The 25,736-nt window shown below is 38.5% G+C and overlaps 1 protein-coding gene across 8 annotated transcripts in view; it reads right to left on the bottom strand.

Moving 5' to 3' along the window:
• The window catches only part of Qki (QKI, KH domain containing RNA binding), a 1,257,190-nt gene that overhangs the window by 1,133,957 nt on the left and 97,497 nt on the right, over window positions 1-25,736 (bottom strand). For 2 of the 8 annotated variants that reach the window (XM_051164120.1, XM_051164119.1), the window contains exons 5-7: window positions 18,942-19,029; window positions 17,383-17,682; window positions 16,643-16,717 (exon numbers count right to left, since the gene is read on the bottom strand). In XM_051164120.1, the coding sequence (XP_051020077.1) occupies window positions 16,674-16,717; window positions 17,383-17,682; window positions 18,942-19,029 (432 nt within the window). In that variant the 3' untranslated portion in view covers window positions 16,643-16,673. Of the gene's footprint in view, window positions 1-9,841; window positions 10,967-14,680; window positions 16,718-17,382; window positions 17,683-18,941; window positions 19,030-25,736 lie in introns of those variants that run through there. The other 6 variants (XR_007832573.1, XM_051164117.1, XM_051164118.1 and 3 more) reach the window with 6 other exon arrangements.

Raw genomic sequence — 25,736 nt, 5'->3', positions numbered from 1 at the left:
AGTCACGGAGTGATGCCTACACCTTACATGTTAACTCATCTGCATGTAGTCGCGGAGTGATGCCTAGACCTTACATGTTAACTCATCTGCATGTAGTCACAGAGTGATGCCTAGTCCTTACATGTTAACTCATCTGCATGTAGTCACGGAGTGCCTAGTCCTTACATGTTAACTCATCTGCATGTAGTCACAGAGTGATGCCTAGACCTTACATGTTAACTCATCTGCATGTAGTCACGGAGTGATGCCTAGACCTTACATGTTAACTCATCTGCATGTAGTCACGGAGTGATGCCTAGTCCTTACATGTTAACTCATCTGCATGTAGTCACGGAGTGATGCCTAGACCTTACATGTTAACTCATCTGCATGTAGTCACGGAGTGATGCCTAGACCTTACATGTTAACTCATCTGCATGTAGTCATGGAGTGATGCCTAGACCTTACATGTTAACTCATCTGCATGTAGTCATGGAGTGATGCCTAGACCTTACATGTTCTTTTTTAAACTGTCATTTCATGTACATCACTTAAAACATTTCCACATGTGCACATGTGAATATGCTTTTAATAACCACATGCTAGTGACTTCTAAGACAATCACAATTTTATATGTGGGAGGAGTCTTGCTAGATTTCACTTGAAAGCTTCAGCAAGTTGCAGAATGCATAAACGAATTATGCACAACACGTCAAACATGTTACCTAACCCATGGGATGTGCCTCGGAACCCCCTATTTAAAGGGGGCATTTAAGCATGCATTTAATCCTTTCATCATAGAAATGAATGTAGATGACCTCCTTTCTCCTACAGTGATTCTGCTTTAGATGCATGTGTTCAAGTTAGCTCCAGGAAACAGCAGAATGAAACCTTAAAGGCAGAGGTTCACACTCAGACCTTGGTGCTAGGCTACAGGCAATGAGGGTCCTATCAATAACCTCATGTAATCTACTCTTAGAAGCCCAATAAAGTAGGCATTGTGCCCATCTTACAGATGAGAAGTCTGGCCCCCACCATGTGCGCGGTGTCCATTCCCATGTATGCATGCCTGAATGTGTATGTGCATGTATATATGCATATTGGTGTACATGCACGTGGTCACTTGGGGCTCACGTGAACTGTCTTTCTTGATCTCTCATTTGAACCCAGAGCTGATTTGGCTAGATAGTCACCTTCCCCCAGATGCTGGGACTGCAGGTAGGCCACGACATCCACCCAAGAGTTACATACTTAGGTGCTAGGGATTTATATTCTGGTCTCCACATTTGAGTGTCAATGAGTGTGCTCTCTAAGCCATCTCCCCAGCCCCTGTACTGCTTGAAGTTGCAATTACATGTACAGGATCACCAGCTCAGACTAATACTTCCTACTTATCAACAGATTAGAGCTCTTAAAAGGACTCAGGTAACTTACAGAACACTGTAAAAATATAGGTTTTTAACAGCAAATTCTTATTGGCAAGTATTTCTCACCCCTTCAAAAGTAGTTTGTGTGGGGCTGAGGATGTACCTCAGAAGGAGAGGGCTCAACTAGCATACTCAAGGCCCCAGGTTCTATGTCCAACACTGCAAATAATAAGCGAGCTTCAAAATCACTGTATACCTTTGCTCAGCAGACTCATGAACTTGGCTGGCCCTGCAGTTGGAGGGAGAGCAGCTGCCATTGGACAAGAAGCACCTCTTCTTTCTATAGCTCTGTGCCTAAAACACCATCAGCATCAGTGCTCAGCTCTAGACAGCATGTTGTGAAGCACAGAACAGGGCAACGAGTGGGTGTGGCAGTTGACCCATAAACTGGATAGTACCTAGATCAGCTGGAGAGAAAGCTCTGACCATGTGTGAGGGACTTCCTACAATAGGCTGAGAAGGCCCACCCTAAGCGTGGGCAGCACCACTCCTAGAGCTAGGGTCCTGGACTGGGTTAAAAGGGCTGAGCCTCAGCTTTCATTTCATTTCCCAACTGAGGTCTGAATGCCGACAGTGGCCAGCTGCTTCACGGTCCTGTTGTCAGTTTCTCGGCCATGCTAGAGTGGACCCCAATACCAGAAGCCACAACGAAACTCTTCTTCCTTAAGCTATACTGCCAGAGTTTTGTTGGCTGTTGTCAGCTCTTGGTGAACCTAAAATATTGACAGCTATCACACCAATCATTAAAAGCATAGGGTGAGTGGGTGCTGAGCTAACCTTTAAAATACCCACATTATCAACAAGTGCCATGTAGGACAGAAACACACTCAGATAAAAGTACTAAAGGTGGCACTCCTTTTCCCTAGGTCCAAAGGAGAAAATCATGCCTCACACAGGGAAGATGACAGGGCTACACACATCACACACAACCATGATGTATGTGAAGAAGCCTCTCTGGAAGGTCCCACTTTCCCTGTTTCCTCGTGAACAAGGGGAACCGTCACGAGGGCAGCAATGGCACCTAGATGGCTTGTAGCTGTGGTCTGGGGCCTCATGCTGAGGGCGGACTCCAGCCCATGCAGTTCATAGAGGCCTGTCTACTTCCTACTGGCTTCTCACAGAAAGTCAGTCAGAATCAAATGGTTTGGATTGTTGTAAAACCAGTTGCAGGACTCTCACTTGGCGCTCAAAGACACCTGAGTCACACATGGTCAGTCCCAGGTTCACTAGGGAGCTTCTGAGTATTAGGTTCATCACTCCAAATCCATTGTGATTTTCATAATCCTGCTTAAGAGATGAAGCATTAGTGTGCCCAAGCCCTCGTTTCTATAAATGACTTTTGGGTTACCTAAACCAAATTTTTAGTCTGGGGCTCCATATGAATGGGGTGTCCTGTTTCAGTTGTAACCTGAGCTGTGAGGAAACTGTGGACTACCTGACAGAAAGTTGAGTGCACAGGTCAGGCTGTGACTTCCAGATGGAAGCTTCAGCATATACCAACAGCTCTTCTTGAGTCAGCTGACAGTGTACAAAATACTAATTAATTTGTGGAGTTATGTCTACCAGTGACTGAGAAGTCACAGAAGGCACGCCCCTTTGGAGAAGAGAAAGCAAACACTAAAGGAAAAAAGCTTTCCTTATCCCCCACACAGTGTTATTCGTATTATAAACACACAGAGCAATGTGGGGAGTAAGGTAGTATCTTACTTTAAACCATCAAATTTTACTGATGGCAGATCACTTCTAGATATATCACATTTCCTTAGGGTTTTTTTTTTTTTCCTCCTTTCGAAATTGACTGTCCTGTTAGTAACCAAAACCTCAAAGTTGACTGTAATTCAACATGAAGACCAGCATGTCTGATCTGCCCATCTATTTTTTTAAGACACTCACTGCGTGTATGTGGAGATCAAGAGCTTTGGGAAGGCCATTTATCCTACCCTCTGGGTTTCAGAATTGGTGGTAAGTGCCTTCACCTGCTGAGCTACCGGCCAGTCGGAGAGGTCAATTTAAATCTCAGCTTCAGATCTTTCATAATACAATTCATCCATTAATTTCAAGTTTTACACTTCCAACCTGAAATCTTAAAAGTTAATTTTTGGGCATCTGCTTGAAATGTGGTAAAACCAATTTTATATTCTTACCACTGACTTGTTTCAATTTTATAAGCTGCATTACTTAGAATTTACAGCACAGAAGAAGCTTTTCAAGGTGCTGTATTCATTATCAATATTCATACAAGTTCAAAGTTAAATGAGCGGTCCCAAAAGTTTTAGGATTAATTCAGTCCTGCAAGGAAACTCAATTTGCCGTTTTCCTCTTTTTGCTCCCATTCAGCTCACTCCTCTGCAATGTTTCAATCAGCTTCAAACAATGTAAGCAGGGCAGAAATTAACAAAGAGTAATAACATTTCCACCAAGAGACAGATACACTTACATGAAATCATACAGCCCGCCCATCCATCCATCCATCCATCATCCATCGATTTTCCTAGCCAGACTAGTTGAGATATGAAAAAACAGCTGCTGAGCAATCTCAAGTGCTACCCAGCTCCCATTATGTTCTTAACTGTAAGAAATACAAACTAAGAATGACAGTGCTTTTAAAAACATTTTATTGTGTTGGTGCTGTGCGCTTTGCATGCCATGGCACACAAGCTGAGTCAGAAGACAGCTTCTGGTTCTCCTTCTACTAAGGGTTGCATGGATCAGATCCAGGGCGTCAGGGCTGCAGGGGAAGAAGTTTACCTGCAGAGTAACCTCCCAGTGGTAATATTATAAACAATGCACAGGCCACATTCATCTTCTGGCCCCCTGCCCCAGGAGGAAGACATTACGATCTGTATAGCATGACCCCCTTTTTTGAGAAGGCAGGGTAGTGTTTGAAGATACAAATCATATTCCTGGTCCTGGGCAGACTCTAGGTAGTGGTGAGGTTAACAGAGTTGTCTCTTGGGACAAAGGAAAGTTAAAGAATCTATTTACAGCTTACAACTACTGCAGGAATGTGATCTTTGAAGAGACTATTTGGTGAAACATCTAATTAGACTTTTTAATGTCTGTTAAATATCAAAAGAGCAGAGCTGCCAGTCTGTACAGCTGGTATAGTAGCTGCCAACTGGCCGCCTTTGGATGTATGGAGGATAGCCTCCCAGGAAGCAGACAGAAGACAAAGGAACTTGCACGTATAACAAGGAAAACTGGTCACCTCCAAGCACTAAGAGCTGTAAAATTTAGATGTCAAAGGAAACTTTGATGGTGTCAAGCGACTGGCAGAAATCTTAGCATTTTTTCCACTTTGTACAAGACATCTATGACATTAGTCCTTTTCACAAAATAGATGAGACCAAGATTCAGTAAGCAATGTTTTCTGTTTATGGTGCAAGGCATTCATGCTAAGACAGTAATGCCACCAACTGAGTTACATCCTCAGCCCTCTCCCAAGAATTCTTACATTTAGGAGACTGCTTAAAACTGCGCCAATGCTTCTTAAAGATTAGCATGTTCTGGCTGCACAGACTAGCCGAGAACACAGAAGTTTACTGATATCCTTCGTTTAAACAGGGTTCTACTAAATACTAGAACTCATAGAATGTGAGACTCTCTAATTTCCTACACAGATGAGAAAACGTAGTCTTCACTTGGGCATGTCTCTGTGTTGGGGAGGGGGGCAGTCAGCTACATTTTCAGCTCATTTTTGGCTTGAGAAGATGCAACACATGCATAACATCCCATTTTTTTATCCATCTTTGTGTACAATTGTTTACAGTTCCCATTTATGTGTGCTTTGGTAACATCTATTCATATATATACACATGCATGTATGTGTACACATATGTATATCTATTCACATATACATATATACACTGTCTACAAGTTCAAGATATTTATACACACCAATATAACCCACAAGAGATATATCTGGCTCAAAACTTTGTAATAATAGAGCCTTTAAAGAGATGTAAATTAACTTTTACCCCGGTGCTGAGACTGTCCCAGTGCTGGCTGGTATCTCTTCAGGGAACAGCAAACTTCAAATAATGTGAACTACACTTTGTCCAGTCAAAATTCACGGCACTCATCACCCACATCTACCTGCCATGGATTAGTTGCTGCTCCTCCTCCCCAGCCCCTGACAATCAGCGCAGCAGAAACAAAGAAAGGAGTGTACTGTGCTTCAGCTTAACCAGTTTGACTCAGCACTGAGCACCAGCTATACATTCTTCTGTCAAGTCTCTTTAAAATAAAGACAACTCAATTTAGGTAGCTATATAGAAGACACCAGGCATCACATGTACCATGGATATTTCTTAAGTGATATGTCCATAAAATGGGTTAAGCTACTATTCCCATCTTAAAGATATTAAATGATGTGACAATTAAGTACATTATCCTGTATACTTTAAAAATGTGGGAGACCAAAAAGTTTTCAGAGAGTAATTGTTTAGTGGAGAACCTAGCAACATGTTTCATTCTGCCAAGAAAAATCACAGGCCGAGAATGCTGTAAGTTAGCGGTCATCAACGGATACTCAGTCAGGTGTCCCATTCCAGGCAAATACGCAAAGAATATCCCCAAAACAGCACACACAACCCAAACTGTCACATAAAATAATAACAAGGCACAGACTTCACTGATGAAATGTTCTTGGTCAGGCAATGCAACCACAACCAGCAATTTTATTTACTGCTATCATCTGTTTTTACCACATGCAGGCGTGCACGCACGCACACACACACACACACACACACCCCATCACCACCATACACTTCACACCCATGTAGTAAGTAGAAAACTTAAACCAAATCTCCTCTGTGTGCAAACAAACATCATTTTTTTTTTTTTTAAATGGACAGGGCATTTCAACAACCCCCTCACACAGGCCAGGCCATATATGAAGATGTTGCACTACAACGGTGTGAATACGATTGTCATATCATATTTTCCCTGAAGAAAAATCTCTTACTGTGTACATTAGTATTAATTACCCCAGCCTTTTGGATGAAAACACATAACCATTCATTAAATAGCATCAACTAGAGTGACAGTAAAACTTCCCTGTCCCAGCACTTTGGCTAACACTATTGTACTTAGATGGCAATGTGGCTTGCAGTGGTATCCTGCACCAGGTAAAACTACCACTGAACAACGTTTTCAACAGAACAGTGGCCATAAGACACAATCACACATGAAGTGCCCTCACAGAATGGGATGGGACTGCATGCACAGGCTTCAGACAATATTGAACTACACAGAAGCTCTTCATCACCTAAGGACAAATTACCATGGGAGGCTTTGTTCAGCAGCAGACTGACAGCATCTAAAAATGCTCACAGAGCACTGAACATGGTAGTCATGGCAATGAGACTTGTCTACCAAAGACACTATGCTGTCTCCTCCTCTTATCAGAGAGTATTCCATGTGCTCAGGGCCGAAGATGATCAGAGATAATTAAAACTGGTCTCACTACTGAGCTTCATTCACACACGCACTATAACCGTATGCTTTCACACAATTTCAAAATATAGGACCATTGCTTACAAAAGCAAAAATTCACCCTAAGAGGGTTTTTGTTCTTTGTTTTGTACCGTGTAAAAGTTTTCCCCACACAGACAAGATAGTTAAGAACCTGCAACACCACAATGAACCCAAGTGCTAAAGAAGAGGCTCCTCTACAGAGCGCGGCCAAAGGAGGCACGGAATAGTGACAATTCTTGATGTGTTTCTATGCTAGAAATTAACCACACACAGGTCACATTTCAGTGTTCCTCTCTGCCACGCCTCTTGTGTAATTTTCTAGGCTGCTCTGGAAGTGGGTAAGGGGAAAGCCACCTAAGTTCTACAGTTCACTGAAGGGCTGGGCGGGGGCGGGGGTACACAGACAGACTGGGCTGCACAGCCTAGAGAAGCAGACTGAACTCTAATAGGAATATCCGGTTAAACAACATGGGGAAAATACCAATTGAGTTTTAACTTTATGTGGCCAAAAATGACCTGTTGGTAGAAATTAAGACAAATGGTTCAACAGCGAATCAAACTGGCTTCTCAAGGTGTATCATGACAGTACATCTCTCAAGGTGTACCATGACAGGACATCTCTCAAGGTGTACCATGACAGGACATCTCTCGACTCATTATGCTGTGAGCAGAGAGGGATTATTCTGGAGCAGGAAATATAAAGTGTGGAATTAGTAACGCAGATGCTAACAGGCTAACAGCACAACTAGGATGCTGCTGTGTTCCATCTCCACTGGCACCTACCCTCCAAGGAGAAAGGCCCGAATACCCAAAGCCATTTTAGCAGCAGTGTGCACAACTGTCAGCTGACAAACAACATAGAAAACAAGTCACACTATGTTATCTGTGGTCACGCTCTTCGGGGTTAGTCCAGGAACTCAAGACTTTATTTATTTCTGTTTATTGTCATTAAAAACGAAAAGGTTAATAAACAGACATAGTCCAGAGTTAGTAGGTTGGTATTATAACATTTATTAAAATAATGCTATGGGTTAATAGAAACAGCAAAGAACCAAAGAACTAAAATGCAAGCTATGTAAAATCCCAACTAAAACCCAGAAGTGTCTAATGTATCATCATTCATCAGCTAACTAAAAGCCCGAGAGAGACAAGACACCCAATATAATAAAGTACTGCAAAACAATTGGCAATTTTCAGTTATCAAAATTGTGGATTTTGCATTTTGTATCCTTTTCTCAATCAAGAAAAAAATTCTTTTGAATGTTATATAACATACATATAAAACAAGATAGAAAAATACATTATAAACTTGTAACAATGGCTGTAAATACATTATCTTACATGTTTCTCATAGGCAATAGGTTGGTTATGGTACATACATAGCATGAAACTACTAAGATAGTAAAGAATAGACAAAAAATACATGTCAGCTGTATGGTAACATACAAGCGACACTCCCATCTACCCACGCTAAAAAATTACATAATACTGTCAGGAAAAAAGTCTTAAAAACTACATACTTTAATAAGAAAAAAATTCAATAGAGTGATAATACTGAGAACCAAGGCATTCAGAGATTCCAAAATTCATGCTTTTTTCAGTTGACTCAAAACACTGTCAACTAAGTTTTCGAAAGTTTGTTCAGAGCCAGCATTACTCATAAACGTCACACGTCTATTGTTTTACACATTTACTTTCTTCCCCATAAAAGACCTTTGATAAACATCTAAAATGTCCAGGTATAACACAGCTGAGATGAGACTGGATCAAATACTGGTACTGTTTGTTTGTTTGTTTGTTTGTTTTAACTATCACCTCAAGTGTTCTGAGTGTCGCAAATTTATTCAACCAATCAAACAAAATAAAAATCAAAATGGCACAGCATATATTGTAAATAAATCAAAACCACCACAAGTGTAACAGACCGACAAAGCAGGGGTACATTAAACCAAAGCCAGCTGAGTACAAAACAAGGACTGTCTATTGCATAGTAAATAAACTGAAAATGGTTCCAAGTGAGACAGAATAATGGAGCGGTCACCATGAAGGTGGCTAGTGAGCTTCCTGCTGACCTTGACTGTGAAGCCATGAGGGTACGGAAGAGGGCATGAGTTGATGAGCCACGAGTCCACTATCACTTGAGATTTGCCACATCTGGTACTGAGCGGATAATGACAAGTGTTTAGATGTTAATAACTCAAGTGTTTAGATACAGGCTTTGCACACAAACTGCTTCAACTACAAACTGTTTGAACTTCAGGAGAGAAACTGAAGATGAAAAGGAATGCAGCTGAGAGTTTATCTGCACTGTGAGGTTAGCTGTCCACATTACTTTAAAATTAAAAGGGGCAAAAAGGTGTATTTAGGAGCAGTTACTAAAGCCAGCAGAGGTGGACTACATCAGATATCTGATTAAATTTTGGCTACTTAACACTTTTTTCACAATAAAAAATTTTAAAGATTCATTTTTGTGAAAAAGTTTGTTAGGAATTACTATTATTTCCAATTAATAAGGAAAAAAAAAAACCCCATTATATCCCTCTTCTTCAAATAGAATAGAGCTCTAATTTAATTTTGTCTGCAAACTGATGCTCAGATCTCACATAATTTTTATAACCTCAGAATCCTCTGTGATAACCCTGAAGACAGTAATAACCAAACATACTCAATGATGATGTGTAACAGAATGACATTTTAAAATTTACTAGTCAGACATTAGAAAAGCTATCACATTTTTTTTTTCACAGTATCAGATTTGGCAAACTGGCATCAAGACAACGTGACACAAATCATATAATTTAGACCATCAACTCATTTGTCTTCCCTCATATCTCCTTTCACATACTGGGCGACTGAGGAACATGCATTAACTTTTATTCTGAGGGAGGAGCTGATCTTACAGGACACTTGACTAAATGAGCATGAAGGAAAATAAGGCACTTTCTTTTTCTTTAGACTTATTCCAATACTTAAAAAATAAAAAAGAAAGACAAAAAGGCTCTTTTGGTCTTTTGTTTCTTGACAACCACCAGAAAAAATCATTTAATGAAATAAAGGGTTTCTTTGTTCTTTTTCTTTTTTTTTATAACACTTGAAAGTATAAAATGCTACATTTCCAAAAATATATTTTTTTTTCTGCACCAGCACCCTTGTATAGTAAAAGTATCTACTTTTTGTTCATTTGTTTCAATGCACTACACTTTATCTACAATTTCATTACATGTATACAGCAAATAGGCAAGCATGGCTTTTACATCCTTAATGATATTCTCTATACAGGGAGGCTTAAAAAAAATATTTGAACAGTTTGCCCAGTAATGTGACACATAATGCATGTACCTTGTTCTCATATAATTTTTAAGGTGGTGTAAAATAAAGATTTGGAAATTTTAACTCAGATACTCAACTTTTTAAAAATAGTGTTGCAGTTTTGCTCTTTGCATTACTTTTCAAAACTCCTTGTTCAGTTTTTCTCTCATGGCACACTTTGTTCTAATACTTCAAATTTTGGCAGGCAATATAAAAAGGCTGCGTTTTCTGCCCTTTGAGGGCACTGTAGTGACTAAACAAACAGCATGTCAAATTTTGAATACTTTTGAAGTCACTTCACCAATGACATCCCTGACCGAAGGTTCATGCATGATGCATTGTCACACAGTACATTCAGAGAGAGCTTTGACTTCCTCCAAGTCTCTCACAGTAACTGCCTCTGCCACTGAGTAGCTAGGGCCATCTGTCTCCCCCTCTTAAGAGAGGCCTTCTTACCGTTCGCTTGGGGCGGGGCATTGAAAGATGATCAGTGCTGTGGGATGAATCGGGCCTTATTGCTTTACTACTATTCAGTGCAGGTTCTAGAACCACTTTCACCCAAACAGGGGGGAAAAGCTGAGTTGGAGGACAATTTCTTTGTCTTTTGTTTGGTTAGATGGTAAGACGAACGGACAAGTGCCTCAGCTCGCTGCACTGACGACAGGCAAGCAAAGGCGATTACCAGTTAACTGATCAGCAGGCAGGCATGGTCAGGTCATCATTGGGTGAAGAGTTCAGAGGTCAGAAGGTCATAGGTTAGTTGCCGGTGGCGGCTGGGTGGTTAGAAACAAAAAACAAAACAAAAAAAGAAAAGAAAAGATAGAGAAGAGATTAGTTTCAGCTAGTGACGGCTTAATGACAACATGAAAAACTAATCACAACTAATAAAAAAAAGCATGTTGAATTCCGACAAACTGATTGACATCATCTACAGAATACAATAAAAATCATGACAATTTTATATCATGATTTGAACGAATGAAGAAGAGCCCACTCCCACAAAAATAATTTGAAAAGACCCAACTTGTTAACAGGAAAAAAAAAAAAAAAAAAAAAAGAAATAAAATACAGCTAATAACTAATAGTTAGTAGCAGTCAATGAAGGAAATTGGAAAACAATGATGAATAGGTTTGGTATAAAGAAATTTTGAACAGTCAGTGCAGTTATGAGTATCTGACTGCTATTAAGCATTAGTATTCTCTCAGATGCAAGCAATAAAGCAACTATTAATGATGGATGTGATTATTAATAACTGATGATTAACAGAAATGAATCTAAAGAAATTTAAATAGCTATGAACAATTTGGTTCAACATAAACTCTGGGCCAAACAAGGTTTCTTTTGTTCAATAAATGTTTATTGCTTTTTCAATTATTCTATTTACAAACAACATGGAACTTCTTGGCCTCACGATACAAAGCAATACTGTAGTCTAGCAGTGTAGGCAACACCATGGGAACCAGAAAAAGGCCAGGCTTTTCGCACCAGCCAACATTTTCCAGTTGAAAATACTAATTTACACATATAGAACACTTATAAAATGCACTTGCATGTAAACACTGTAAAATCCTGCCATTTAAAATTCTATACCTCAAAGAACTCTAAGTACATAAAAAATAGAAGAAATTTCTAACTGATACCAATAAGGCATTTTAAAACTACAAACAGCTTTCTTTATTCAATTTCAAAGCTAATACTCTGCAAATACAATAAAATCTGACATTTCATATACATTCCTGCTTTATAATTTTATATTTTAAAAGAAGCCACCTGTAAATACTATTTTCCTTTGCAAAGTAACAAAAAAGAACAAAAAAATAAAAAAAAAAATTACAGTAAAACATAAAGTAGTTCTCAAGTGGAAAGTTGTCACTCCAAATGTCCTTAAGTAGCTCCTTCTTTAACCAGCCTATGGCATTCTACCTCACCAAACTTGGTCCACTTAACAGTAGTATGATTCTTAAGACTCATTCAACAGCTTAATTATTTCTACTATATTCTGAGGTTTGACAGAATTTTCTGTAATGTTGCCATTGAGACGAAGGCAGGAGAGATGTGAAGGAAAGATGCTCAGTGCAGTTAGATTCTATGCCACTCAACAGCTCAACTCGAGCAGGTGTAATGTTCACAGGGTTTAAATGTTCTATATAATAGACTTATTTACCTTTGTATGACAAAAATGGTTTCTATAGTCTATCAATTAGGACAGTTTATAAATACTACAAAAATACTGTATCTTCAATATAATCAAATCTTCCCTGAATTTCTTAAGAGGAAGCACAATTTATTTAAAAAAAAAAAAAAAAAAAAAAGCTGTTCCAAAGTCTTAAATTTGGGTAATGGCTTTTGTCCAATCATTACTTGGATAATCTCTGATTATGTTTGAGTGTAGAATGTTTAACAAAGCAAACCATCATACCCAGCACATCTGTCTAGAACACACCCTCGGCCATGCCCTGGCCTCCTACAGTACACACAGGCATGTCAGCTGTGCAAAATCACCTATAGGTCATTACACCTACAGAGTCAATTGGTCTTTATGTCTCAAAACGATTTTGAAATAAGCATGGAGGTGGGTTTGTTTTCAGTAAGCAACTAGATACCTGTCAACCATGTGACTACTCTAAATGCTCACATATAGTTACATGGTTATATGTCCTCAGGTTGCTTCCTTGCATTGAATGAATGCTAATAATAATCTTCCCTTTAAAGGGTTTAAAAATATAGAGAAAACAGTAGTATCATAAAATAATGTAAGTCAAGGAGTTCGGGCTTTCCCTTAGACCCGACGAGTATATGTGGTGACAGTATGCATAAGTGACCTGGTTCTAGAATAAGAAAGGAAGAAGAAGGGAGGAGGATGAAGGCATTTCGGTTTGTTGACATTGCATTCTGAGTAGAAACAGAACTCATCAAAATAAACACAGCTACAGATGAGCCATGTGCGGAATGTGTGTCATCTTCCAGATATAATAAGGTCTAATATTTTCAACTATCTGAAGGCTCTGGAGTGCAAATGTGAGAAAGGATTACTGTGTTAACAAAATTTATAGAAAATCTCCTAATAGAATCACAGGAAAAGAAAATCTAAGACGAAAAATTACTTCAAAATCAAAAGTCTGTAAGATAATTATTTTAGACCTTAGCAGTATGAATCAGCTTCAGATTACTCATGAAATTGCTCACTTCTAAAGTGACCTTCCCCTACCTAACTTGCTCGTCCCTAGGTGACTCTGATCCATTGTTGATATGCTCGCACTTGGCACAGCTGCATGGGATATTATTGCTATGGATATTCCCCCAGGTAAGGATTTATATTGTTTAATGAATAACCACTACAAAAAAAGTGTGTGTTAGCTAAAGTTTTCAGGACTCTTTCAGAATATATGATATTAAATAAATATTAATGTCTTTGGAAAGGCATTGGTATATTTCTAATATACAAAAAAATTGTGTCCAGTATTTATCATGGGAATTTAAGGGTAGTCACGTAAAGTGAGCTAGATTCTTCTCTACTATTGTTGGAATTCCAATCTTGCAATTAAAAACAAAAAACAAAACAACCACACAAAAAGTAAAAAACACTTCAATGTCAAAAAACCGAAACTACCATTCCTCAAATAAGCATAAATAATTTAAGAATGGGTCCAAGGGCATATATAGGGCACAAATTACAAATATGGAAATGAGAAAAATGAAGACTTGTTTTCCAGTCACAGGTTAGTCAGAGAGGACACCCACACAGCTGGGTCTCACACACCACAGAGCGTCAGGGCAGTTCACCTTCAGGTACTAAATTTTAGCAGCAAATGAGAAAACTCAAAGGATCCGTTTTGGCAAGAGAATAGAGTAAGAGGGAACTCATTTTCTAACTCAGAAAGTATCCACCTACATAAAAATTATTTTCACAGTCCTGACTGTTGATTTTAGCTAAGTAATTGACATGTATACCCTCATATTTATAATTGGCTCACTGTCTTATTATATTGAAAAATGGAAACTAAATCTTCAGTTTTCTCCAAAATTACACAGAAGCAAAATTTCTTTACTTCTCTCATGAAAACATCATCTGTTCAATTCATTTTGCAGTACCAACTGAAATATTCAGAATAATTAAAGTGTAAGTTTTAGCATCAATTATTACTAAAAATTACTAAGGTAATGTAAAAATTTAATAGCTCCCCAAATTGACTAATTTATGTTTTAACTGGAATAAATCTTAGGACATAGTAATGGAAGATTTAATAAATTAAAATATAAAGGGGAGGGCTAAAAACCCAAACCAAAAAACAAACAAACAAACAAACAAAAAACCCCCACAAAACCACAAAACTAACTTTAAATCAATCAATTATTAAATTAATTTAGGAAAGGAAGAGAAATGGTGTGCAGGTAAACAATTACATTTTTCCATCAGGTGTGGGTTACAAACTTTGTGGACACCCAGCACATTGCTTATAAACAAGAACTGCAGAACTAAACTAACCTCGGTCTGCGGTCACAATCCTTTGGTAAGGATGGACACGCATATCGTGCCTTCGAACTTTAGTAGCCACCGCACCTAGTTAAATTGCAATTACCAAGACAAAGTTAGAAAACATACATAAGGGAAACATCGACAGCAGGTTTATCAAAATGGATCTCAAATGTTCACTTACTACAAAAGCTTAAGAAACACGTTAAGGCACAGTAGTTTAAAAATGAACTGTAGTATGTCATGTGTATATGCTTCTATCAATATTGCATTCATCTCAAACAGGTTGGCCTTCCACCTACTTCGTCCCTTCATGTACAGTCCCCACGTCACAGTATCTCTCGCGCGCTACGGAACCAGACACATCTGAGCTTTACTAGTCACGTAGTCACTGAAGTGCCTTTCTTGCAGCAGGACTATTTAAATAATGCCACATTTAATACTGACAATTATTTGCTGACCTTAACTTTCAGAGTTTATCACTTAAAAAAAGGTTTAAAAAGCAACTCTTAAAGCCTACAGATTGTGGTTTTAAACTTTTGAGTCAATAAGTATGAACTGCAATGAATTAGGTGATTAGTAAAGCAAACAGTACAGTACACTTAGCAGTCAGTATTCTACTATACACTCCTTTATAAATTACCATTGCTTTGCAGTATTACAGACTAATCCAAATTAATAGCATCATTTTACTTTATATCTATGTGCAAAAAGTGCAAGTAAGTCACTGACTGCTAGGCTAAGGTTTTTCCCGGAGGCTGCTGAGACTAAGCATTTGTTAAATTCAGATCTGATGAGGGTTCAGTTAAGACCGTTCTTGAATTCTTAGCCTTTCGTTGGGAAAGCCATACCTAAAGATAAAAGGAAGGGAATTAAACATTAGTCATCAATGAAGATTTGATGCTAATACCAATCTCCTCACTACCACCAACACACATGTCTGCAGCTGTTTTGAAGGGCACTGCTTATTTTAAGATAATGTGAGACTTGATACATAAGCATGCATGTTATCTGTGTGCAAATTTAGTATAACTTGGGAATTTAAAATATTTTCCTCAGTTCTTCAAAGGGCCAATATCACAGTTTTACTGCTTAGGTGGCAAAACAAATAACAATATTTGTATTTTCTCAGTACTTGTTATCGAGAACCTTGAAAATAAAATGGTAATTGGGTACCTGCGTATTTTGCTCTTAATTTTGTTGGTTTAAATCAAGCTTTCATAATTATAAATGTCCTAGTCAAACCAAACAACATGTTCCTTTACCATGAGATATTTTACAGCAGTGCCTCTTGCTGTCTCTAAGCAGTAAACTGAGTGAGAATCTATTTTTCATTTTAGATAAGCAGATTGCATAGAAATAGAATTCTATCTGGCAAAACTAGGAGCTGTTGTACTGACAAGGCATGAGCAGCAGCTGGAAGCCACGAGCCCTAACTCCTCAGGAGCAGATGCTGTGAGCGCAGCGGAGAGGAGCTCTGGGAAGGAGCATGCACAGGGCCACAGGAAGGAGTATTAATAAAAAGGAAAACTTAAATAAGGTTATAGGTTACATGTTATTTTTTTTTAAATGCTTCAAGTAATGTGCAACAGAATACAGCCTCTCACTAACATTTCTGTGGTATAATTCTGACTTATATTTTATACAATGACTTAAGACAGAAAACATGTACAATAAAATGTATGTTTATAAACAAAAAGGCACCTAAGTGCATGCACACACACAGATAACATACAGAGCATTGTGGCTTTCTTTAAATGAACAATCAATTTTCAAGTTTAAATCTTAATGTCCGAGTTCATTAAAGATTTTCAAATTAATATTAAGCTGGGGAGGCAGGGACAGGGAACCTTTGAAAGATCAAAGTCCTAAAAGTCAACAGCAGGCACACAGCACCAAGGTCATACACAATAAAGTTTCAGAACTCTGTGTGGTAAGCAGTGGGTTTGTCCACACTGACTGGTCGTGTTCTACGCTGCTGTACTCTAGTCCTTCATCCAGCAAGTCAATGGGCTGAAATATCAGGCATGACTGGCATTTCAATCCACTCTATAAAGAAAAGGCATCAGTAATGTCTCTTTCAAGAATATCGCTTTGATCATGTAAACCCCTGAGTTTATATGACTTTAATTTTTGCCTCCAACATGACTGAACTTAGGAAGTTGGTGTGGTCATCTAGGCCACAGTAGGATGAAAATTACACAGTATTGGTCATGTTCACCAGGACTTGAAAACCCCTAAGACTGCAACTATTAATTGCATCCTTTAAGTATCACCAATATTTAAACACACAAATAACAGAAATTTAATAAAAATCTCAATATGTTGATAGAACTTTAAAATTCAGTGGGCAAGTAAACCTAATTTTGGGAGGTGGAGCTGATAAGGCCATTAAGACAAAGGAGCAAGAATGGATTAAATAAAACTCAAGAACAACTTCAGTCACCTAAGTAATGAAGGCATTATCTGATTGAGAATATACATGGCAAATTTACCTAGAGAGATTCTGAGCTACTAAAGTAAGTTAAAACAAATTAAGGTATAGCTATGTAATGGGAGAACTCTTGTGAGGAATTGAAATAAAAGCACATTGCATTTCCAACTTTTCCTAATCGAACTTATATTGCCTCTCTGAAATTGATAAACATCATTTCAAAGTCTGGGGTACCACAATTAGGAAAGCATGAACCGCCTAGCACTGTAATCATACTTACCTAACACACCACTGGGTTCAATAGGGTACTCAAGGATTGATGTAGCTGGTGCCAACGTGTAGGGGTATTCATAGGGTGTGTAGATTAACCCAGCTTCAGGCCCTGGAGGGACTATTGCAGCAGTTGGGTGAGGAGTTCCGTTTGGCATGACAGCGGTCTGTATTTGTCTGATCAAAGGCATTATGGTAGGGCCAGCTGGCGTAGGTGTACGCAGAGCAGCTGGTGGGAGGACAGGCGCAGGCCCAGTGATGATCCTTGGAGCAGCCTGGGCAGTTGCTGCAAGAGAAAAGGCAAGGGCTGCTACAGTAAGCAAAGAAATGTAGAAAGAAGTGCAGGGTAGCAGCAGTAACAAAACACGAAGAAATGAGAGGGAAGTAGGAAAAAGAAAGGAAAAGGCAGGAAAGAAGAAAAATAAAGGGAAATCATTAGTACATGCATTGATCACACAAAAATGGAGCACACCAACCAAATGCAGTCAGTTTCCCCTTCCCCAACATATTTAAATATGATGCAAAAAATAAAAACCCACTGTGAAAAAAAAAGAAAAAAAAAAAAAGAACAAGACCATAAAAGTGTTATTTGGTTCATAACTCTGATGATGTATCCACTTTAAAACATTTTGTGAGACTAAAGATGCATGCAAAACCTTAGGGCAACATTCCAATTAAAAGATGCAACAAAAATAATTATTAAGTAGAGTTCAGAGAAACAGTTTTGGTGTATTTCCAAAGCACACCTTCGGACTAAGGACGACTCCCTGGATTAAGTCAGGTGAGCAAACACTAAATGTGTTATGTTTCCAGCATGCTAGGAATTACTGCAGAAGGCAAAGAGTACAGAAACTGCTAAACTGATGACTATTAAGAGTAAATTACAGCCAACCACTTATAAAGCAAATATTGCTAAACTCACTAGGTTGCCTACCTTTGGGAATTTTTGACTATGACTTTAAAATTCAATTTCTTAAAAAAAGAAAAAAAAAATCAATGCTCTAAATGTGGTATGCTCATATAAATGACAGGTAAACCTTAGGTCATCTCAGACTATATATATATACTATTTTCTTACTCAGATTATAAAATTATACCACAATCCATGAAAAGACAATATAGGCTGAAAACAGTTCTCACCCACTGACCTCTGTGAACTCACATAAGAACTTAAATAGCGAAAAACCATGAGTGCAAGCATGCAAGCAAGGGGGAAAGAAAGATTTCAACAGCAGGGGCCATTTCACTTAGACACGTTTAATAAGCTCTTTTAAAAAGCTTTCAAACTTCTTGTCTTTTGCGTAATGCCACACACAAAAGAATTGAGGTCTTAACCAGATAGTTAATGCAACAGGATATTTCTTGAACCCCTTCACCGGAAGAGTAAATTTACAATCCCAAATTTGATGTGCTGACATAAAATTGAGCAGGCCACTGTTTACAGAAGCATTAAATAAAATGGGGATCTGATCACACTGTAATATCACCACCACTTCAGCTCTAACTGGTTTTATGCTGTGGTACCAAAAGGGTAAAGAAGCTGTAATCCTGCCCCAGGCTCATTCTTACGTGATTTAATGTTGGCGTCTCTGTAGGTGCCATTCAGAATTGCAAGCTCCATCAGCTGCATCTTCTTCAGGCTGTCTTCTCCTTCAGCCTGCACACGGGAAACAGGAGCATTAAGTACTGGAAACTGTACACATACATCACAACTAAAAACCACGTACCATGTGACTCTGAACTACTAATGTGAGCTAGCAAGCCTCGCTGAATTGCTAACCTTTATTTCTGCTTCCTTATTACTGTTCTTGGTTTCCCTTAATCTAGCTATCAAGTGCTATCAAGTATATCTTCAGCCCTCTACCTTTAGGGTCACTGAATAATTTCCTACCTACACAGGAAACATTTACAAGTGAAGAGGGCATTAAAATTAACTAGAATACACAGACATAAACCAGGATGGCTAAGCATTTACCATGGCTTCACCCCTCTTTTTTTTTTTTTTTTTTTTAAGATAGGGTTTCTCTGTGTAGCCTTGACTGTCCGGACTCACCTTGTAGACCAGGCTGGCCTCGAACTCACAGTGACCCGCCTGCCTCTGCCTCCTGAGTGCTGGGGTTAAAGGCGTGCGCCACCATGCCTGGATAATACTGCTCTAATCATTCATTATTGCTATCCTACCCAAACCAATGAATTTAGCTGACGGTGGTGCCTGTCATTCAGCGCACACAATCTAACTCCCCAATTGAGAACCAAGGGCCAGATAAACTTCCCCAAACATAGCCTTTACTTTAATAGTTTGCAATACTCTCCTGTCTTAAACCTATGATTTCTTACTATCTGAACAAAAATTAAAACTCTCTTCAAGCCACCACCTCAAGGTAAGCCAATTAACTTGCTCGTTCACACACCTTGCAGAGTAACAGAGCAGCCTAACCGTGCCAATGTCTCAGTATATACTCAGTATATACTCTGTTACTCTGTATAGTATGTACTCCCATTTGCTCTCTGTAACTGCTCTTCACATACTCCTGGACACTTCTCGTTTCAAGCCCTGCTTACAGCAACTTCAATAAAAATGCTCCCTTCTCCAAGAGTCACTCCTACATCCCACGGCTCCGGCCACGAGCTGCATCCTGTTGAGCATCATTACTCCCAAAGAGAGCTCCCTTAGAATAGTCTGAATTTTGCTAGTTATTACCACCTAATCACAGAATTGCTGTTGGTTTGTTTGTTTATTAATTAGATATGGTCTCACTGTATGCCCTGGTTGGCCTTGAGCAGGCCTTCTGCTGCCTCCCAAATACTGGAATTAAAGGCACACACTACCACACCTGACTAGAACTTATTTTTTCAATGATTGGTATGTATGTGAAAGGTAACTTTAGTTCCAAAGCATAAATTTTTACTAACAAAAGCAAACTCCAAGTGGTAGCAACAGGACTAGGGGTGTTGTCCTTTAAAGATGATGAGATGAAGTGCCCCCACTTGAATGCAATATTTAAGTCTTCTTGACCATTTCAGTCCTCTATTTCTATCGCAACTGTAACAACTTAACATCTTTAGAGTAAAGACTGTGGTATACTGTAAGTTGAAGTCAATACAATTACTGAGTACTTAATCTCAAAAAATTAAAAAACTATAAGTGAAACCATTATGAACATTTGATGCATCACTGACAACAATTTTTAAAGTCTCCTTTGCAGCAAAGAAGGTACTTGCGTATTTGTTGGATTATTATTTCTTGACCCTCATCAATTTGTATAAAAATGAATAAAGTAAATATGACTTATTTGGTTAAATATAAAAATAAACAAGCTATTATAGAGAGGGAAAAAGTAGAAATTTGTTATTACCAACGTTTCTAAATCTGTTTACTAAAATATAAATACTACAAGTTAAAATATCAAGAGTTGGTTCAAATTTAATCTGTGGAATAATGAAATAAATAAATAATAGATAAGGCAGACAGTAGAAGAAATGATGTGTTCCAGTGTATGTACATTTAGCCATGTCATTTGTAGGACCTAGAACACTAAAAACTGGGCAGAGATCACTGCAGTGGGTAAGTAGGAAACCCTAGAATAGCAGTGCTAGTTTACAGTAACTCATGATAAGACCATTGTGGAAGGCCAAGCTAATATGTCATGACCTCCTCCCACCCCACCCCCACACACATCAAAGGAATTTGTGGCAGAATTAGAATCTCAAACCAAGTTGTCACATTCCAGAATGAGCTTTGACTTCATGTCCTTCCCACCTGTCACACTCTCTATTCAAAGACAGCTAGATACTGGGGTTTATTGCCTCCTAAGACAATAAATGATATTACAGAATTATCTCCATGTAATAATGGTTTCAACTTTAGTGCCCATTTTTGACAGAAATTTAGCATTTTTTACTTGTCTAAGCCTCCTTTCCAAATGTAAATTCAGGTAAGAAAACTTGCTAGTGCGTTTTATCCTATGATGTAAAGGCTCTCATCTGGTTCTTTTGTAAGATTTCTCATAACTGGTCAGATCCTCAAGTTATAGACTTTCCAGTATTTTACAACAAAGGCAGTGTACCTACGTCAGGTGCAATAATTACTGGGGTGGCAGGGTCAGGCGGGGTGGGTGGGTCGGTAACAAAACTGCTCTTAAGTATGTGTATTAGGTCATTAAATTTTATATTACACTTTATGCTATGTCTTTAATCTCTTTGATGTTTCACTTTTAATTTATCCTACTTTCAGTATCACTTTTAAAAATTAGGTCTAATTTACAGGCTATGACATCCCAAGATTTAAAGTTGATACTTGGGCCAATTTTGATAAATGAGCAAATGTCTGAAATTTCCACCAGCAAAATTCCCTTGTATTTAAGCACCAACATTAATGTGACTTCTCTCACGCCACAGTTTAGTTTTTCAGTTCTAGAATTTAAGAGACATGCAATCTCAATGTTCAGGCTTTCTCAATATAGTGTTTATGCTACTCATCGATGCTTTTTGTAGTAGCTGACTGCTTTAATGGCCAAGTAGTGTGTTGTTGTTTTACTCTATAGAGTTTTGCTTGCTTCCAGTTTGATTATACACTGTGAACATAGCCACTCTGAGAATTTTGTCACAGGCCTTTATTGTGAATCTTATATTTTGACATATTTTGGATAAGTATCTAAAAGTGGTATTGTTGAGTCATATGACAGATGAATTCCATGGGAAACTATAAAGAGTACCAACACTATAAAGAGCATAATTACCTTTGAAGTATAGAAATTCAAAAATATAACACCTGCTTAGACTCACAGCTTCAGATGTCACAGATTTTTAGATTTGCAAAAAAAATAGTATATCATGGTAATATAGTATCTCTACTGGTGCCTGGAGGAATCTTACAACAATCCTATCTATAACTATAAGTGTACGTACGTGTACACACACACACACACACACAGAGAGAGAGAGAGAGAGAGAGAGAGAGAGAGAGAGAGTGAGAGAGAGACAGAGCGCACGCGCAGAATAAACAATTGCAAACATAATTTTCTGAACATTTTGGAATTGTGGGTGACAGATTAATGGGTATATATAAACATATTTAAATGTGTGCATATGCTACAAGGAGATATAAGCATGTCATCAGCTTTGTTCAATGATCTATGACAGTAACAAGTCAAATACTGTGAGACTAAAGGGGTTTTAACATTGTAAAGTACAAAAATGTAAATGCTGTTTTACTTTAGAATGAGATGTGACATCTCCATCATCTAAGCACCATGCTTCATAGTGAAGCACTGGTGCTGGCACACATTATCACCAGACTTCTCTGCAGGGTCACAGTGCAGAACAAGCTCCTAAGCAGAGCACATGAGTTAAAGTCCTCAGGTGTTAACCATTACATCAGCACACTGGTATTACCACAGTCAGCACTACCACAGAACCTTTCTGTGAAAATACCTTCTGAATCCAAAGACTTCACATTAAAGAATAAAGAAAAATCATGTTTACTCATTAAGATTTTAATAGGCTGAAGGACAGTAAGATGGCTCAGGGGCTGAGGTTATTTGCTGCCAAACCTGGCAACCCAGGATCAATTCTAGGATCTACATGATAGAAGAACTGGCTCCTACAGCCTCATTTCCAATGCTTTCTTTAAACAAAAGTCAAGTTCAAAACCTCTTAGAATAGACTGTCGTGTTTTTTCAGCCGCAGAATTGAGCAGGCTCTTGCTTAGAAGCACCTCGTAGCTATCACCTTTCAACAGTCTTCAAACTGTACTATTTTTACACAGTGTAGCCTCATCTGATGACTCACAGACAACCCTGTTACTTTCAGAAATCTATGCTATTTAGTTAAAGGAGGGTCATTTACACATGTTGTCATGCCTTTTCCATTTTCACTTTTCTATAATGGGCAAATATTTCCTAAACAACTCTTGCCCCATATTCCCCCACTGTGTGTGTGTGTGTGTGTGTGTGTGTGTAGAAGACACTGACTGACAATTGACTGTGGGGAATAAAAGATGCACAAATAGGTAGAGAAAAAGAGAAGTTTTATAAGAGATTTTATTTTTCCATTTTTAATTTTTAAATCAAATATATAATGCCTACCCCATCTCAGTCTCAAACTCATTGTATCTTCTTAAGCTATAAGGAATTTTAATAACAATACTTTCCTTTGCTCTGCTATGTCCACTGCTTTAAGCTCCAGAGGCTAAACAGTAACACATCAGAGGCTTTAATCCCAACTCTGCATAGGGCTTTCTCAGAGTCTACAATCTAATAATAGTAAAATCTCTTATGTTTCATCTTCTAGCCCTGGGCTATAACTGCTTCTAAATTTGTATTAAGGTATGCCTATTTCCTTTCTCCTCCAGTTCTCAAGAGCTCATTAACTCCTTTGTAAGTTCTCTGTTGAAATAACACCTACTGTGGTTCATGTTTTCTTGACTGACAAAGAAGCACCACCACTCCAGAGAGTGTTAACACCCTCTCTTCTCACATCACCAACCGGATCATCTGTGATAAAAGTTTATGCTAACTCTGTCAGTCATGCTCCATTATTCTTTCTAGATCATTTAAAGCTTCCTTGATTTCAACTTCCTTTTTATTCTTCAATAAGGAATTTTAACAGTTAAAACCATCATCTGTTCTGCCAAACTTTTGCAGACAGAAGTCTATCAAAAACAAAAATAAAAACAAACAACAATAAAACCCTGGGGTCTGGAGAGATGGCTCAGAGATCAAGAGCACTGGCTGCTCTTCCAAAAGTCCTGAGTTCAATTCCCAGCAACCACATGGTGGCTCACAACCATCTCTAATGAGATCTGGTGCCCTCTTCTGGCATGCAAGCTGAATGCTGAATAAATAATAAATTAATAGTTTAAAAAAACTGACTTAAACATAGGTTTTTAAAAAGGAGTTAACTGTTATGTGCTAGGTTCATCCACAAATATCAACAACAATAAAATGGCAAATCCATCCCAATTGCTTTTGTAAGACCCAGATGTCCCACTTTACTTCTTCCCTCCACATGGCTCCTTCCCAAGTCTTCTGGCTTAGATGCTAGAAATGATCAATAAGAACTTAATATGATGCAACTTCTGTGCTAAATCTAACACCAAAGAAGGAGATCACAGATGGAGCATCAGACACATTCTCAACACTCTGACTGAAACCCAGCAGTGAAGAGCTGAATCACCCGTGCACGAAGTCCCCTGCATGATACAGGGTCACTACTTCAACTGGGCCATATAGCCTTGTTTGTCTTTGCACAGAGGGCTCAAGTTCAAATAAAGGTTACACTGCTGCTTTACTAACAAATGCATGAGTCAAAGTGTTAGAGATATGTTAAGAAAAAGTTTCACCTATCTTTTTCTAGCCCCCTTTAAACTGACTAACATATTCTACTTAAATATAAAGGCTGTTTAGAGGTAACATCTAATAAGCAAGTTTTAGTAACAGTAGTAAGTACATGTATCTAACCCACGTGCACATAATGCTGTGCGCCTTAGTGTGTCCAGCCTGCAGGCACGGACGACAGCTGCGGGTGCTGCTCAACATAGACAGCAAAGCCGCCTAAAGTGTCACAGGACTGAGAGGGATGGCGCAGCGGAGTCAGACCAGACTCCACCAAAGTATTGTCATTCTTGCTCCAGGCTGTTGAAACTTTCCTTGGTCAGGAAAAATCATCCAATTAAACATTTCTCATGCAAAGGGCCTTAGCTGTTTATAGCTTATGGAGAACTGAACATTTCTTACTTCATTTAATCTTAGTAACTTGTGAAGCATACAGTATCAGTATTAGTTCTGCCACTGACCACATTATTTTACAGTAAAATTAGAAGAAAAAAATGTATCACTATCTTAAGCAAGCATTTATGCTGCTTAGGTAGTCAACAAAAGCAACAGTTGAGTCACATTCAAAGAATGAAACAAATTTAGAACAAAACATTACTCTAGGAAAGAAAACCATTTCATTTATGAAACCCAACAGTGTCCCCATTATTATTAGAAGGAGGTTAGGCTTTTTTGGTTTTTGTTGACACACTCTAGATTGGCCTCCAACTCATAGAAATTTCCCCAACACTGCCTCCCAAGTAAAGAGATTAGATGTGTGTACTACCATGCTTGGCTATTCCCCAAGTTCTTAAGTGGGAAACTACATACTTCTGTAAATAATCCATCTTGGTACAAATATTAAACAAACTGTTGAACCACTTAAGTTAGCTGCTACAGCATGGGTCAAGACTCGGGGCTTGAGCACTGCCAGCGTGAACAAGACACCTGTAACACTAGGGTGACTGCATTTTAAAAGGGAAAGTTACGCGAGGTCACCTGTGTGTGGCCCACAGCTGTACCCTCTGTGCTATGTCTCGTTTGTATTCTG

Source organism: Acomys russatus, chromosome 21 (genome assembly GCF_903995435.1).
Source record: "Acomys russatus chromosome 21, mAcoRus1.1, whole genome shotgun sequence".
NCBI classification, from domain to species: domain Eukaryota; kingdom Metazoa; phylum Chordata; class Mammalia; order Rodentia; family Muridae; genus Acomys; species Acomys russatus.
The sequence above is the reverse complement of the archived record's forward strand: the minus strand, read 5'-3'. Positions and strand labels throughout refer to the sequence as shown.